The 14,202-nt window shown below is 42.9% G+C and overlaps 2 protein-coding genes across 2 annotated transcripts; both read right to left on the reverse strand.

The window, feature by feature from the left end:
* Nucleotides 1-1,422: 1,422 nt before the first annotated feature.
* Nucleotides 1,423-3,856, reverse strand: LOC139299909 (interleukin enhancer-binding factor 3 homolog). Its single transcript, XM_070922858.1, has 3 exons — nucleotides 3,784-3,856; nucleotides 2,570-2,983; nucleotides 1,423-1,586 (listed from the first exon to the last, which is right to left on the reverse strand). The coding sequence occupies exons 1-3, from the start codon at nucleotides 3,854-3,856 to the stop codon at nucleotides 1,423-1,425; spliced, it is 651 nt and encodes a 216-aa protein (XP_070778959.1).
* On the reverse strand, nucleotides 3,106-13,879 carry LOC139299599 (interleukin enhancer-binding factor 3 homolog). The gene is given in 17 exon segments (XM_070922413.1): nucleotides 3,106-3,992; nucleotides 4,549-4,596; nucleotides 4,710-4,842; nucleotides 5,330-5,611; nucleotides 5,714-5,884; nucleotides 6,057-6,256; nucleotides 6,535-6,648; nucleotides 6,773-6,884; nucleotides 6,965-7,062; nucleotides 7,191-7,302; nucleotides 7,603-7,698; nucleotides 8,831-8,922; nucleotides 10,359-10,503; nucleotides 10,896-11,070; nucleotides 11,198-11,421; nucleotides 12,229-12,319; nucleotides 13,834-13,879. Coding segments are annotated over 16 exon segments (2,052 nt in total). The 5' UTR covers nucleotides 12,232-12,319; nucleotides 13,834-13,879; the 3' UTR covers nucleotides 3,106-3,945.
* Between the last annotated feature and the right edge of the window lie 323 nt (nucleotides 13,880-14,202).

The following is a 14,202-nucleotide window of genomic DNA, read 5'->3' on the forward strand; positions in this document are numbered from 1 at the left end:
CCTCTGAGATGTAGCGGAGTACAAATATAAGGTAGCATAAAATGGAAATACTCAAGTAAAATACAAGTACCTCAAAACAGCAATTGAGTAAATGTACTAAGTTACATTCCACCACAGGAAACATTCACTTTTGGTATCCTAGAATATTTTCAGATGTATATTTCTAATCTTTTGATTCCATTGACAACATTTTTATTCACAAATGCAAATGACTAAAAATCTAATGGCATTCACAAAGGAGATCAAACGGCACACTGACTTGATTTATTTCATTTTTGTATGAATCCAAATGCTGTGAAAATGATTTTGTATAAAGTCTTTATATGAACTGTGCTCCATCGTACATATATGGAGCCCATGAGGCCCATAAAGATAGTTTCATAATTTATATTTCTTAAAGATAATGAATATATTTCCAGACACATGTTGTATTTTAAATGACCCCTTTCTAAGAAGACACCCTCTATAAGTTATAAAAAGGGATTTTTAATGGTTAAAAATCAGTTAGAAGCCATTAATAAAAAACAAGTTTTGGGTTGCCAGGTTGTGAAAAATCTCTAGCTGGTGAGCAATTAACAGTCATGTAATTAATCAGTCATGTTCCTTATTAAATAAGTAAGTCATGAATGTCCTTCTTAGAATCAATAGTACAAATACTATCAAAACTCAGTCAAAACTCTAATTAAGACCTCTATTCAAAATAAAAATCATTTATTAATACAAACACAGTTTGTTATACATTAACAGGAACAGATCCCACCCAATCAAAAAGCTACATTGAGCGGAAACGTGGATTTAACATCAGAATGTAAGTATTTTCCAGTAATCTCAAAAACCATTTATTAAAATAACTATTACACTATTACAAAATAAGCCAAAATTACAAGCATCAATGTAATTTAGAAATTACAATGCAGAAAAGAACAACCTATTCGGGTCTATTGAATAGTTACAAAAAATACAACAACCTTTGTAGTTTAAAACTACAAGATTTTACTAGTTCACATGAGAGAGAAAAAAAAACTCAGTCACCACACAACTCTTGATAAGAAAGGAAACCAAGTCAGAGCCAGTGAGTGAGTAACTTGTATGCAGCATCAGCCTTCATGTTTAGTGATGAGGACTGGTAGCAGAGATTAAAAAACAAAAAATTAGAATAACCTAAAAACACAAGACTAAGCACTGACCAGACCACTGAAACAGGACCACTAAATTCAGCCAAAACTCAGCTCTGACACTTACAAAGTCCAGACATCTCATTTTGTGCCCACATGTGCCACATACAAACCCAAAAGCACATAAGAAGCAGACATGGAAAAGGCAGAGAGCACAGGCAAGCCGTCAATCACTTTCTTTGGAGAAGGCTTGAGACACTGATGCAGAGTGCTTGGTGCCACTGATTCACAGACGGAGTGTTACAGTCTATCTGTACTGGTAATTCATGCTGCCGTCTCCCCTGCCGTAGCCCACTGGGTTGTGGTACTGAGAGTGGTTGGTGCCAAAGCCCTGGCTGGCGGCTGCTGCTGCTGCTGCTGCTCCTCCTCCTCCTCCTCCCTGTGAGTTGTAATTGGACTGGTTGTTGAAACCTACAGGGAAAGTGTGCGACAGTTAGTGAAACCAATTTTTAAAAGAAAGGGTATAAGGCTTAAAACTGCAACACATTATTTCTTTGGTTACTCCGTGGCATTTAAGTTGGTATGGCAAACTTGGAAGCATTTCCTTGTTTTATACACCCAGCAGTTATGGAGCAACATTATCATTCATTTAAAAACGTGTTTCTGTTTTTGATGTGCACCCACTGCTGAGGGAAATATCTGGCTCTGCTAAATGCTTCACTATGTTCACCAGTCAGTCTGCTGTGCTGAGCAGGTAGCGTACGCTGGGTTTTTCCAAGAGCTTTGTCACGGAAAACAGCCACCTGCTGCTGCTGAAACGGATGCTTTGAGAGTGAAAAGTTTCCAGACAGCTAAACATTAGCTGAAACTTTCTCTAAAAGTTCTGTAAAGCCGACGGGAGCTGCAGGTTCAGGTGATAACTCTCTGTAGGTTCATCACTACGAGCATCACGTGGTCATTTGATTTAATATTGATTATAGCCGCTTTAGTAAGAGAAATAATGTATAAAAGTTACTCAAGGCAAATATATTATTGCCTCTGAACAATGAGATCTTTTTCAGATTTGGATTTTCACTGAATATCATGTTTTTCCCCACTTAGTTATTATTAGTTATCGAAGCGTATTGTTGCTTCGATGACAAAAACAAATATTTGTTCAATTTCTTCTGAGAGAAATGTTTTGTTTTGTCTTTTTCACGTAATGAGATGTTTTTCGTGTTGTCATGACCTTTTTTCCCCTCGATACGTGAGGCTTGCATGTTAAATATTAGCCTACACATTAGGTGATTTTGCATCGTTGGGTGCAACGATGTCCCCCTGGACAGTGACTTGCATTAAGACTAAGTGCTTTGTCTCGGCAGCAGCAATACGCTGTCGTAATTGGTACACAAGATGTGAAATCAAATTCCGTCTCAAAATGGTTTCAGAACCTTTAAAAAATCCCATAAGCTCACCTTCATAACTGTAGTCTTGGCTACCTCCTGCACCCCCTGTCACCTGGCTCGGGTAGGCAGTGCTGTACGAGTATCCACCTGTCCCCCCCTGGTTCTGGTTGAAACTCTTCTTTCCCTGCCCATAGCCATACTGGTTATATGAGCCCTGCCCTGGGGGGCTACTGGATTGGTACCCCCCTGCAGATCCAGTGTTTGCCCCTGGGGGACCTGGAAAGGGTGACTTCCCTCCCTTGTGCATGGGGGGTTTCTTTTTGGGGATTTTGGCAGCAGAAGTGGCAGTGAAGGCTCCGTCGTTCTGGTAGTACGAACCATAGGAGCCCTGTGCTGATCCTGGTGCTGTGCTGGCTGGAGGGCCACCTGATGGGCTGCTTGATGCCCCGGCTCCTCCGTTTGTACCACCATTGTTGTAGTAATCTGGGAAATAACAGCATGGCACAATCTTAAAATGGGCATAACATGACACGTTTTGACAGCTACTGCTTGCATATAGGCTCTGTCATGTGCTCAGAAATTAATTAAATTCATTAACACAGTAGTTAATGGTGATGTCACATTTATTAAAAAAAACCAAAAAACATATAAAAACAGCTAGAGCAAGAAGTCTTCCCTTCCCAAACATACATCTGATTTTGTAATTCAGCCAGTCTGTGTGCAAACACAGTGCCAACAGCCTCAGGTCGTCAGTGCCTCTTGCTGTTACAGATGGCGTAACACTGCAACTACCAAACACTTCCAAAGTAAGACCATCATGGATTCAGTGTAGCCATGACTAAACAGTGTTGCTGATATGACACAGAAACAGCAGGTTTAATGTCAAGAATGTGGCTATTTGTCAAAAGCAAAATAGAAAACAGCTAAATCATGATGTTTGAAGTGACAGAAAGGCATGAAATAAAAACAGTATTCTCATCTAAGTAAACAGTACAGAGACAGAGCAAGAGACCAGGCTGTTGCAGTCTTGACAATAATCCAACAGGCAGTTTGTTGTCCAGTTCCCACAGGCCTTCACTTAGTCATGATCCAAAATGAGCAGAAACAGAGCCCCGGCCCGATAACATGGAGGCAATCTATAATAAATCAGCCCTGCAGTTTGTGGGGAGGTCCGGGTGTTCAGGTACATCCACAGCCAAGTTGAGAGAACAGACGGCGACTTATGGCTACATGCATGCAGTGGCGGATCGTCTCCCCGAAGTGTCAGGACATGACAAGTGGACTGGCAAGACAGGGCGGAGGGGTTGTTGTCGCTTTATTCCCAGGGTTGCGGACTTGGTGGTGAAGGGAGTTCATGATGCTGCTGGAACACTACAGAGTATTTTGTCCTTTTTTAATCCTCTCTAAAAAAGGACTGTTTTTGATTTTCTAAGACAGGGGAAGATCTATGTCGCAAACTCGTGGTAGCCATAGCAGTCTGAGACAAAGTCACCTAAAGAGTGAGACAGGGCAGAGAAGGGAAAAAAATATCAAAATTAGATTTGTTTATTTGGATTTTTTTTTTTTGCCATAAAAGTGGCAGTTGAATGACTCATTTGGTCAGATTGTGTTCAAACTGAGTTGTTGGGTTTTTTTAGTTTTTTTTTAGATTTCTCTGCTCCTGTCACGCTCAGGTAGGTCAGTCCTCAGAACAGGCTGCCAGAGGGAAGAAAAGGGGTTCTCATAAGAGGGGGGCTTGTCAAAAACAGATTCAATCCTGTGGCTTAAAGCAGAGAAATGTAAAATCATGGAACTGGGCACATCCCAACATGTTTTATCATTATATGGTGTTGTTTGCCGTTTGTTAGGTGGTTGCAACACAGGTGAGAGGTGGTAAAAGCTGTCCTGGCCAGATGCACCATCCTGCCCCAGAACAACATCTGTGCTGACACACTGGCTGAGACATGTGTCTGGATTTATCGCATGGTGAATGAAAGCCTAACCCCAGCCCAGACAGAGACTACATATCCAGTCAAACCAGGACTATAATGGGTGAAATGAATACTCACTGTATCCGGAGTTAGCACTGTTCCCGTAACCATATGTTCCGAAGCCACCTGAGGAGGACGACACAAATTCAGTACGCTGATTTGACATCGTGTTAATCACGTCAACTGACTTTTTAACCAGTACACACAGCATGTCTGGCACAGTTGAAGTGGCTTTCTACCTCCTTGGCCGTAGCCTCCTCCATTATTGAAGCCCCTGCCCCTTCCTCGACCTCGTCCTCCTCTCCCTCTGCCCCTGGGCGCGGCTGCGTCTCCGACTCCAGAGGCTCCCATCATGCCGAAGCCCGGAGTGTGCTAAAGAGGAAACAAACATTTTATTTGTACTTCTCATCAACGCTGATCAGCAATTTTCCTCTCCATAAGGACCAACCCTCTAAAGCCTGACACACAAATTAATTAGCAGAAAATTGTTTATTTTGACAAAATAATGTTTTAGAAAAATATATTTTTTGTTTGATACATTCAGCACATTCTTTTATTATATATTTTATGTGCATATACTATATATAACATTTAAACTATTGTCCATTATATATTACTATATATTGTATTATAAACGATTATATCCATTCCATTTTATTCACTAATGCACATAAAGAAGATCTGTGTACACTGGCCAAGGACACAGCTTGGTTTAATTTATTTATTTAATTAGTGTATGAACTTAAAACTGTAAAAACATTAGGAAATGAAGATGATGATTTAGGGATTTACAGATAAATTACCGAAAATGCTTTGAACCGAGTCTGGATTTAAGATTGAGGTTTTATTCTGTGCTTACCATGGGTGGTCCCTTCTTCTTTTTAGCTGCCTCAGCCAAAGAGCCCTCAGGGAAGAGCCGCTCCAAAGCAGCCAGGGCAGCGTAAGCCTTGGCCACCTTCTTATTGGATCCCGTCCCCTGAAACTTCTGCCCGTCAATCTCCACCTCCATCACAAAGCGTTTGTCGTGGCTGCCGCCGGTCTCTGAGATGAGCTCGTACTTCAGGCCACGGCGCTTTTCGTTCAGCTCCATCACAGGGTTCTTGCCGTGTTTGGTCAGGATTGGTCCCTGTTGGCGAGCAGCCTGAGAGGAAACCGAGATGGTCCGTAAAATTAGAGCCAAAAAAAACTTCAAACTTCATGCACGCAGCTGTCACTTGCTGACACACAGGGAGCAGCTTTGTACCTCTACAGCATCAGTGGTGTCTGTGTTGGCTGTTCCTGTGGCAGCAGTGGTAGTTTCGATGGGCGTTACTACTGGCCTCAATTCTTCCACAGCTACTACCGCCTCCTCTGATTTTACCGGCTCAGCAGTCTTTAGTTCCACTCCTGTGGGCAGGCCCATGTCCTGGAGGACCTGCAATTGTCCACACAGATTGTCATCATTGTGGTTTAAACACAGCAAGGGGGTGTCAAATAATAATAAAGAAAACTAATTAAAAAGGGGAAAAAAGTGGGTTTGAGGCAATATCAAAATGTATTATTTATGTTTAACATTTGAAGATGTTCCCTGTGAATGCTGTGCTCACCTTTACAGCTACGTGCAGCTTGGCAGTGCGTTTGGATGGACCAGAAGCCTCAAAGGTCTTGCCGTCCACTTCTACGGCCATAGTGAAGACCGGAACGTGAACTGGGCCAGTCTGAGATATCAGTTTGTACTGGAGACCTGGCTTCAGCTGATTGAGCCTCATCAGAGCGTTCATAGCCTGGGGAGGCTCAGCCTTCTCCTCTGGAGCTGATGCAACAGCATGAGACACAGTAAGACACACTTTACTTATATGTAGGGGCTGCAAATAACAATTCATCTGTATCATTTATTGACCCCCCCCCCCCCCCCTCCCATTAATCGTTTTTAGTCTATAGTGTTAAAACAATGTGAAAAGGCGATATTTTCAAATAGCTTCATAAATTGTAATTACAAACGAGCCCATTATAAAGGTTCATTTTAATGTAGAAATGGTAGATAACCTGTGTTTTAAGTCAGTTTCAACAAATGCACAAGCTTACATTTCTTCTGCAGCTTTTTCTTTTTCTTATTTGGACTCTTGTCGTCAGTTCCCTCCTCTTCCTCAATGGGCCTTTTCATTGGTGGGGCGTACGCTGTACTGGGTGGGATTTGCACTGCATCACAGACGCACACAAACACAGAAGGCACCTTATTGCATTGCATCTATACCATAAATCTAAGAACATAACGCAAAGCCTCCACTGTGATGAATGTCACAGGTAAGTCCGCCTGGTTTACCTGTGTAATCAATAGGAGTCTCGCTACGAGGTTTCTTGGGCATCTTGGAGGGAAGGGGATCCATTCCGAGCACTTTGTGAAGCTGTCCGAAAGCTGACAGCCTTAAGGCATGCTGAAAATACGAGAGACAAATGTGAGTTGCACATTTATTTAAACTGTGAATAGGCACAAAAACCATCCCATCTTACTCACTTGTGCACTTGCTGTGATGTCTTCTCTCTGCTGGTGGTCCAAGTGACCAATAGCATCTGTGGGCTCCTTCTCACATGGATCAGAGATTCCAGCACCATCTACAAGGCAAGGAAATCACAGTTTCAGATCACCTTTCGAACACAGAAAACAAGCAGAACACTTGACATGAAACGTGCAATTAAAACTCAATTAAATTATATTTGGAGAAGAGACCACACGCACATACCTGCCATGAGGATTCCTGAAGCCAGACACTCTAAAACTCTCCGCAGAGCTTCTCCTGCCCCCATGGGCCGGTTCCCTGTGCCAATGGCTTTCTCACAGATCAGCTCCAGTGGCTGCAAAGCAGGAGAGGGAGGGAGACTCTTTGTTTGAGGATGCTATTTTTAAGCTCGGCCACTAACATGGAGAGATTTTAGGTCACTGCGTTGGATAGCATCTCTGCAATTTAACAACCGTGATGGTGGTGTCTTGCCTTTTTGTATCTAGGCAGACAAAGCTTTGTCAAAAGGAAATGTTGACATCAAAGAGGGCTTTGTGGTTTTAAGCAGCCGACTCAAGTCTTAAGAAAACTCCCTCTTACATATTTAGTCCTCAGAAGCCGCAATCAGATTTTCACTTTTTTCAATTTCACTCACCCAGCCACGAAGCGGGGCCCATGTGGGGACGCGAGCGCAGAGGTCTCTTAGGATCCGGATGACGATGACACAGGAGCGCAGCCCGTTGGCTCTGGCCTGGGGACACAAGCAGGGAGGGAGGGGGGGAGGGGCATGAGGAGGACAAGCAGCCTTAGTCAAAGAGGAAGACTATGTGAAGCGTAAAGCAACAAACATCCAAATAAATGAAAGTAAATAAAAATGAAGCCACACAGACTATAACAGCTTAGCTTTGTCATTATGGAAATATTGGATGATAGAATAATGTTTGATCACTATGTTGGAAGACTCTACTTATGATCAGTCACATTCATGGCTGTAAGTCAATAGCCAACATGATTGATGGTGTAGTTAGACATAAAACATTTGTTTGTGGGGGAGAAACATGCTTGTGATTTAAGGTCAGGAGGAAAAGTGTAAATAAAGCCAACTCAAACTTAACCCCTGCTTTAATGTGAGAACCAACCAAAAATGGGTGTGCATTGTCATTGAATAGGGTCATGGTTAAGTCAGTGACAGTCAAAAGAAACTACTCAAGGTGCAATATTCCTGTTGATTTTGTGGCACACAGAGTAACAGAAACGGCCAGAGAGCAGGAAAGGTTGAGGTCACATACTCTACAAAAGCTGCAGAGATGGAGCACTGATTGTTATAGTGTGAAAGCCAAAGAGGACACAGGCTACAATACTACAATGAAGTATTAATATTATTACTATGGCTCACTAGAAAAAACATTTTCTCTTCAAAACTACAGAATGGGGCAGAAAAAGGCGCTCTACAAGTAGCTTGCATAAATGTGAAAAACAACAACAACAACAACAACAACTCACACCAACACTGACGTTATAGAAATATTGCACCTGGATACATGGTGTATTAGTCCCAGATTTTTTTTCGCTGATTGAGTTAAGCGGCTGTGAGGGAGACTAATGAACTCGGGGACTAAAAAGCAGCATTGAACTTCTTTAAAAATGGCACTGCAGTAGAACCTGTTAAGTGAGCAAAGCAACTCTACAACAGTGTAATGAGAAAGGTTTCCTACGAAACAAACATCCAGATCATCAAGTATTACTACAGGAAATACACTTCAAAAGAGTAAATAAAGAAAAAAACCACATGGAACGCCCAAATAAAAGACAAAAGAACATACAGCATAAAACCAAACTCAAAGCTACTTCTGTTTTAGAGACAAATAAGACAAGATCCAAACCTGGAACCACTTAGCGTGGCGGAGAGACGCCAAGGCAGTTAGGCATTTCTGCCTGTCCAGAACATCCGGGGGATCGTTGACTGAAAGCGACTCTATTGGCAGGTGGAATAAGAAGACAAGGTACAGTTTGACCAAGGGGAGTTCTGTCAGCCGGCCAGGGGGTACACAGGCAGCCTTCCCAAACCACAGGCAGGAGGGGGAAGGGGAGGGGGACCCCTCCACTGCAGAACCACCAAACGCTCTCAACCTCCCAGTTAATATGGTTTTGCATGGCCCGACACACAATGATTAGACTTAAAACCCACCAGAACGACTGTATTGTGACGTGGGTTATTACTTGACTTTGTAAAAACAAAAATCTTTTTAAAAATCCCTGGCATAAAAAATGTGCATTTATTAAGGGATAATTGGTTGTATCAAATGGGAGGTTGTCTCTCCATGGTTGCTTCAACTGAAATGGATGCTTCAGTGCTTAAAAAGGTCTGCTTTTCTTTTCTGGCGTTAACAGGAGGTAGAGCCCCTCCCCTTTGCCCATATACTGGGTACACTGCACTTTGCCCCTTCCGAGACAGAGAGCGGCCAGTTGGTCAAAGGTCCAGCGTCCCTAAAAATTGACAAACTAGAAGGCTTGACAGAGAGAATCAGAATTGGAACCACAGGCAGAAGTTATCAGATGCACAAAAAGTGGGTATCAAAACAAGTCCACACTGCAGCAAAACTGATGGCTTAAGAAAAAAAGACCCAAACTGGGCATCGCTGTTAGCACGGGGCTACAGATAAGGTCAAGGTTCAACACCTGCTTAAACTGAGATCCTCACTACTGTTGAGTGCTCTCAAGAAGTCAACCAGTGGAAATCTTACTTTGTTATTGTATAGCTACAATTAAGCTTAAAGATTACGTACACTTTTCATGATGCCTTAGTCTACCACGACCTAACAACTGGGGCAGATCTCCTGGATTTTGAGTGTGGTTGGACATACATGCAGAATCCAAGTGACCCTTGTAGTTATCTGTAACCCCCGAGCCTTCCCTGCTAAGGAACATCAGAGACAGTCAATAGCCCACTGTTGGGTCTAACAACCAAGGCCAGTTTCACCACATGTTTTGCTACTCATTTTTGCTGCAATGCAAACTGTTCATCATCAATGATAAAACACATGCAAACAAAGTGGTCTCTCTTTTTGTATTTGGTTAAATTCTCAGTAAGCCTTCATTTCGTTGGTGACCTTGATCATTAAGGGGGAAGAGAAAGCCATGTCTTCAGCAGTCAGTACTACCTGCCCTATACTGTATATTGGGCCATCAAAAATGTACAATTACATTACATGGAACTACGAGAGTGTCTAGAGAGCTATAAGCATAGCGCAGTTTCATTATGTGACAGTGCATTCTTGTCCCCTAGCTCCATTGAAGGCCCAATAAACAATATCTGTCTAGCCTGGTTGCCTGCCTAGCCGCCTGCCTGGCCTCCCTGCTGGAGGAGGGGCGGCACTAAAAAGACACTGAGGCCCTGGTGTAGGAGCTTACCTCCAGCAGCAGCCCTCTCTATCTCCTCACGAACCAATGGGGATGTTAGATGAATGGTGAGGGTGAGAGGGGGCTCCTTGGTGTTCTTGATGACAATACTGGCCTCGCGAATGTGCTGGGTCACCACATACTTGTCTTCTGTCGCCTGAGAGAGAGCAAAGTATTTAAGAAAAACAAAGGCGAGGCCACTGCGGATTTGATTAACAATGTTTGTGATGAAGATCAGACCACTATAAGCGCAGACAATTATTATTTAATTAGTTGATTAATTGTTTGGTCTTTAATGTGCTGTAGTAAAAACAGTGAAAAATGCCCTTCATGGTTTGCAAGGACCAAAGTTGACACATTAAATTGTTATTATTATTACAAGCAATTTGAATTTCTTATTTTATGTAAAATGGATGTCTGCAAATGTTGTTTTTTATATTCTCAAATATCAATATCTGTATAGACCATCAAAACCCAGCATCAGTTGGGCTCTAATGAAAATGTTATCTCATTATTCAGTGCACTGAATTAGCGGGGCCAGGTTCTCACCTTGAGCTGTGTAACAAGGTTTTCAGACACATTCTTCAGCAGATTGATGGTAGGCTTGTCCTTACAGAGGAGCACCAGCTCCAGGTCCAGGTCCCCCTTTAGTAGCAGGCCCTTGGCAACCAGGCCCACCCTCATTACGCCACGCAGGGAGCGGGTGGCCTGATCTTTGTGTTCACTATCAAAAGACAAAGCAGATACAGGGGATGAGTACAAGAAAGACAAAAAGAGAGAGGTGGGTCTTACCAGCGGATGAATTTTCTACCAACTGGACATGAGGAATGACATCCCTGATGTCTCCTCACCTTTCCTTATCAGTGTCTGTGCCATCAGAGTCAGACTTGGAGGTTCCCTTCTCCTGCTTATCCAGCCAGTCAGAGACAGCCTTGAGAGCCCGCTCTGTGTGGGATACCATGTTCTGTACACTTTCCAGTTCCTCCTGAGTTGGGTAGATGACAGAGTGTTTGGCCATGACATGGCGGTCATCATTCATGAAGACGCGCATGGAGCGGTGGCGCATTGGGGGAGGCTAGGGGTGACAAGACGCAAGATCATTAATGTAGAAGAAATACCAGAGAGGTTCATGCTGTGACAGGGTCAGCAGAGACCAATTTATTGTAGATAACAACAAACAGATTATTCACAAAAACATACCCTAAATTGTGACATTGTGGTCTTAGTGACATCTACATTTGATCATGCATTAACAGCTCACTGTGCTGTGAGAATTTAAACAACAGGTCATAACTATTTATACAACAGGGGGTGTCAGGCCTGTGTCAGGAAGCAGGCTTACTGAGTTACCTGGATGACTGGACAGAATAAAAACCCAGAGCTGCTCTTTCAACTTCAGTCCATGTTAAAGATTTGAAAGTTTTCCAGGTTTCATTCAGAACAGTTATTCAACTAAATTCATTAATCCTGCTTTATGGGTCAGGCTCTTGGTCAAACTGGAACAAGCATTTATCAAGATTACAAGACCTGCTTTTTATGTCACTAGTCTTTGATTAATTAAAAAATTGAACAATGAGGCCTCATGTCTAGGACAAGCTTCTAACACCAGTGATTACACAAGCCAGCAGCCAAAGCCAATTTAGAAAAGAGCAGTGATGTGGACGCTGCAGCATGTGTTCCTAAAGCCCCAGGCAGACTGGGGTAACAAAAAGCTGGCACCAGTCCTGTGACTTAAATTAGATGTGACACATTTATTTGTCCTGTTAACAACAGTGACATTTAACAAAAAGGCCAGTGTGCCCTGTGCTTTGGCTGCCTGCCTGTTGCCAGACATATAAACACATGACAGAGATGCATAACTTCAAATAAAGTAAATCATTACCATTGTTGTTCTAGAGACCGTGGTGATTATCCAGTGAATGACAGTTAAAAAAGGTCTTCTCGGCAGCAGATGACAATGTTGCAGTCCGTCTCTACAGGGGGGACATGCACACATTTAAACATTGCTGAACAGGCAGAATTCAAAGGTCATTACAGAAGGGTCATATTTGATTCAAAGAAATTTATGTTAATATGACATATATTATATAACAAGTATTACAGTGGCCAACAACACTGAACGGGGTAAAACACTTCACTCTCAGTCGCTGAAGACTCAAACAAACAAAGTGGTCACAAGCTGTGGCAACAGAGGAGGATTGTTGGCACAGCAACATGTGCCTCGGGGACAAAATATAACCTTACTTTCACATGCAGAAATGTGGTTCATTGTAATAACTCAGACTTCCAGCACACAGGCTACTTTGTGTGCAAGGTGCCGACATTCGCGTTGCTAGCAGGCAAAAGACATCGAACCCCAAATTGCTCCTGATGGTCAGGCCAGCACCTTGGACAGTAACTCGCTGCCATCGGTGTGTGTGAATGGGTGACTGAGAGGCAGAATTGAAAAGCGCTTTGGATACATAAATGCAGCCAGATTACCACTGTTTCTTAAAATGTTACCTCTAACCAACCTTATAATCAGACAAGTAAGGGCAGCACTACTAGAAATGATTGATCTCTGAGCAGAGGTCAACCCAGGCCTACACGGATGAATAGCAATCACGCTTGCATCATTTCAGGCATCACAGATGAACAGTCACTGTGTAACTACAACGCAATAATGTGATCAGGGGGAAATAGTGAGGTTACGTGGGCAGGCAGAACATCTCTTTCATACATCTCATTCATTTATCCTGACACACCCAGGTTACTCACATACTCCTTGCAGTAAAGGTAAATGGGGTGAACTTCCAATAAGCATTGCACCAATTTCTATTTGTCAGTCAACAAGTTGGTGAAGTGTTGCTCAAAGCCAACCTGACCTGCTGCTGCTGCTAATCAAAGACCGACACCTCTGAAACCTACACTGACCTACCTTTATTTCGGGAGCAAGAGTTACGAAGAAGTAGACTTACAGCTATGGGGTCCAGACCCAACAGCTCCATCAGGGGAAGTTAAAAACAGACGCCATTTTAATTCAGTGCAGAGCCTGACTGGCGACTGCAGCTAACGTTAGCAGACAACCCCCACGAAAAACAAACGGATCACCCATCGTTTAAAGCTGAGCAGTGTCGACATGCTCACCGAACCACACAACACAAAAACCATCACCTGTCATCACGTTTGTCAACTGAATAACACAATAGAAGTGCAAACGCTTGTTGGGAAATTGTGTCTGTATTTGGATATTGACTGCCTGTTGCCTATCAGACACCAAAATGGTCGAGGAGACAAGTCCGAGACCCCATTGAATGCTCAGCCACAGTTAGCACTTAGCAAGTTAGCTTAGCCGAACAAAGACAAATGGGTTCATTTCAGAAGCGCACATAAATAAACTCACTAGAATACTCTGGCATGCTTCGTCAGTGCTCTTGGCGTTCAGCGGCCACTTAATACCTAATTCCTTTTATATTAAGGGCTGAAATCGTGTATTTTTCTTACTCACCGTGGTGTCGTTACTGCTAACGGACGCTGCTGCACGCTAGCTCCCGGTCTCGGCAGCAGGAGTGCCAATGGAAACGCCCACGATGTGAAAAATGATTATGCTCATTGGACAGAAGTCGCATGTGACAGCAATTGTAGCCAATCGTAAAAAATGGGGTACCGAACCAGGGGCGTGGTTCGTAATGGTGGCTTTGAATTGAATTGTCTACATACAACAGCTGGCTGATTGATTCAATGATCTTTGGGGCCTGCCTTTGATCACATCGATTAACACACGATCATTGACACATCATACCACACCAGGATATTCTTATTTCATACAGGTGTTGAGAGTTACTGTGGGAATTAATCCGAGAAAATTGATACTGAA

The sequence above is a fragment of the Enoplosus armatus genome, chromosome 17, assembly GCF_043641665.1.
Source record: "Enoplosus armatus isolate fEnoArm2 chromosome 17, fEnoArm2.hap1, whole genome shotgun sequence".
In the NCBI taxonomy this organism is placed as follows: Eukaryota; Metazoa; Chordata; class Actinopteri; order Centrarchiformes; family Enoplosidae; genus Enoplosus; species Enoplosus armatus.

What these genes read in the sequence shown, in the direction of transcription:
- LOC139299909 (XM_070922858.1), bottom strand. Translation starts at nt 3,856, where the DNA reads ATGAACTCCCTTCACCACCAAGTCCGCAACCCTGGGAATAAAGCGACA. An exon ending in CCCTCCGCCCTGTCTTGCCA is followed by an intron (nt 2,984 to 3,783) that starts GTCCACTTGTCA and finishes GTTATTTCCCAG; the next exon opens with ATTACTACAACAATGGTGGT. An exon ending in CCAAGACTACAGTTATGAAG is followed by an intron (nt 1,587 to 2,569) that starts GTGAGCTTATGG and finishes CTTTCCCTGTAG; the next exon opens with GTTTCAACAACCAGTCCAAT.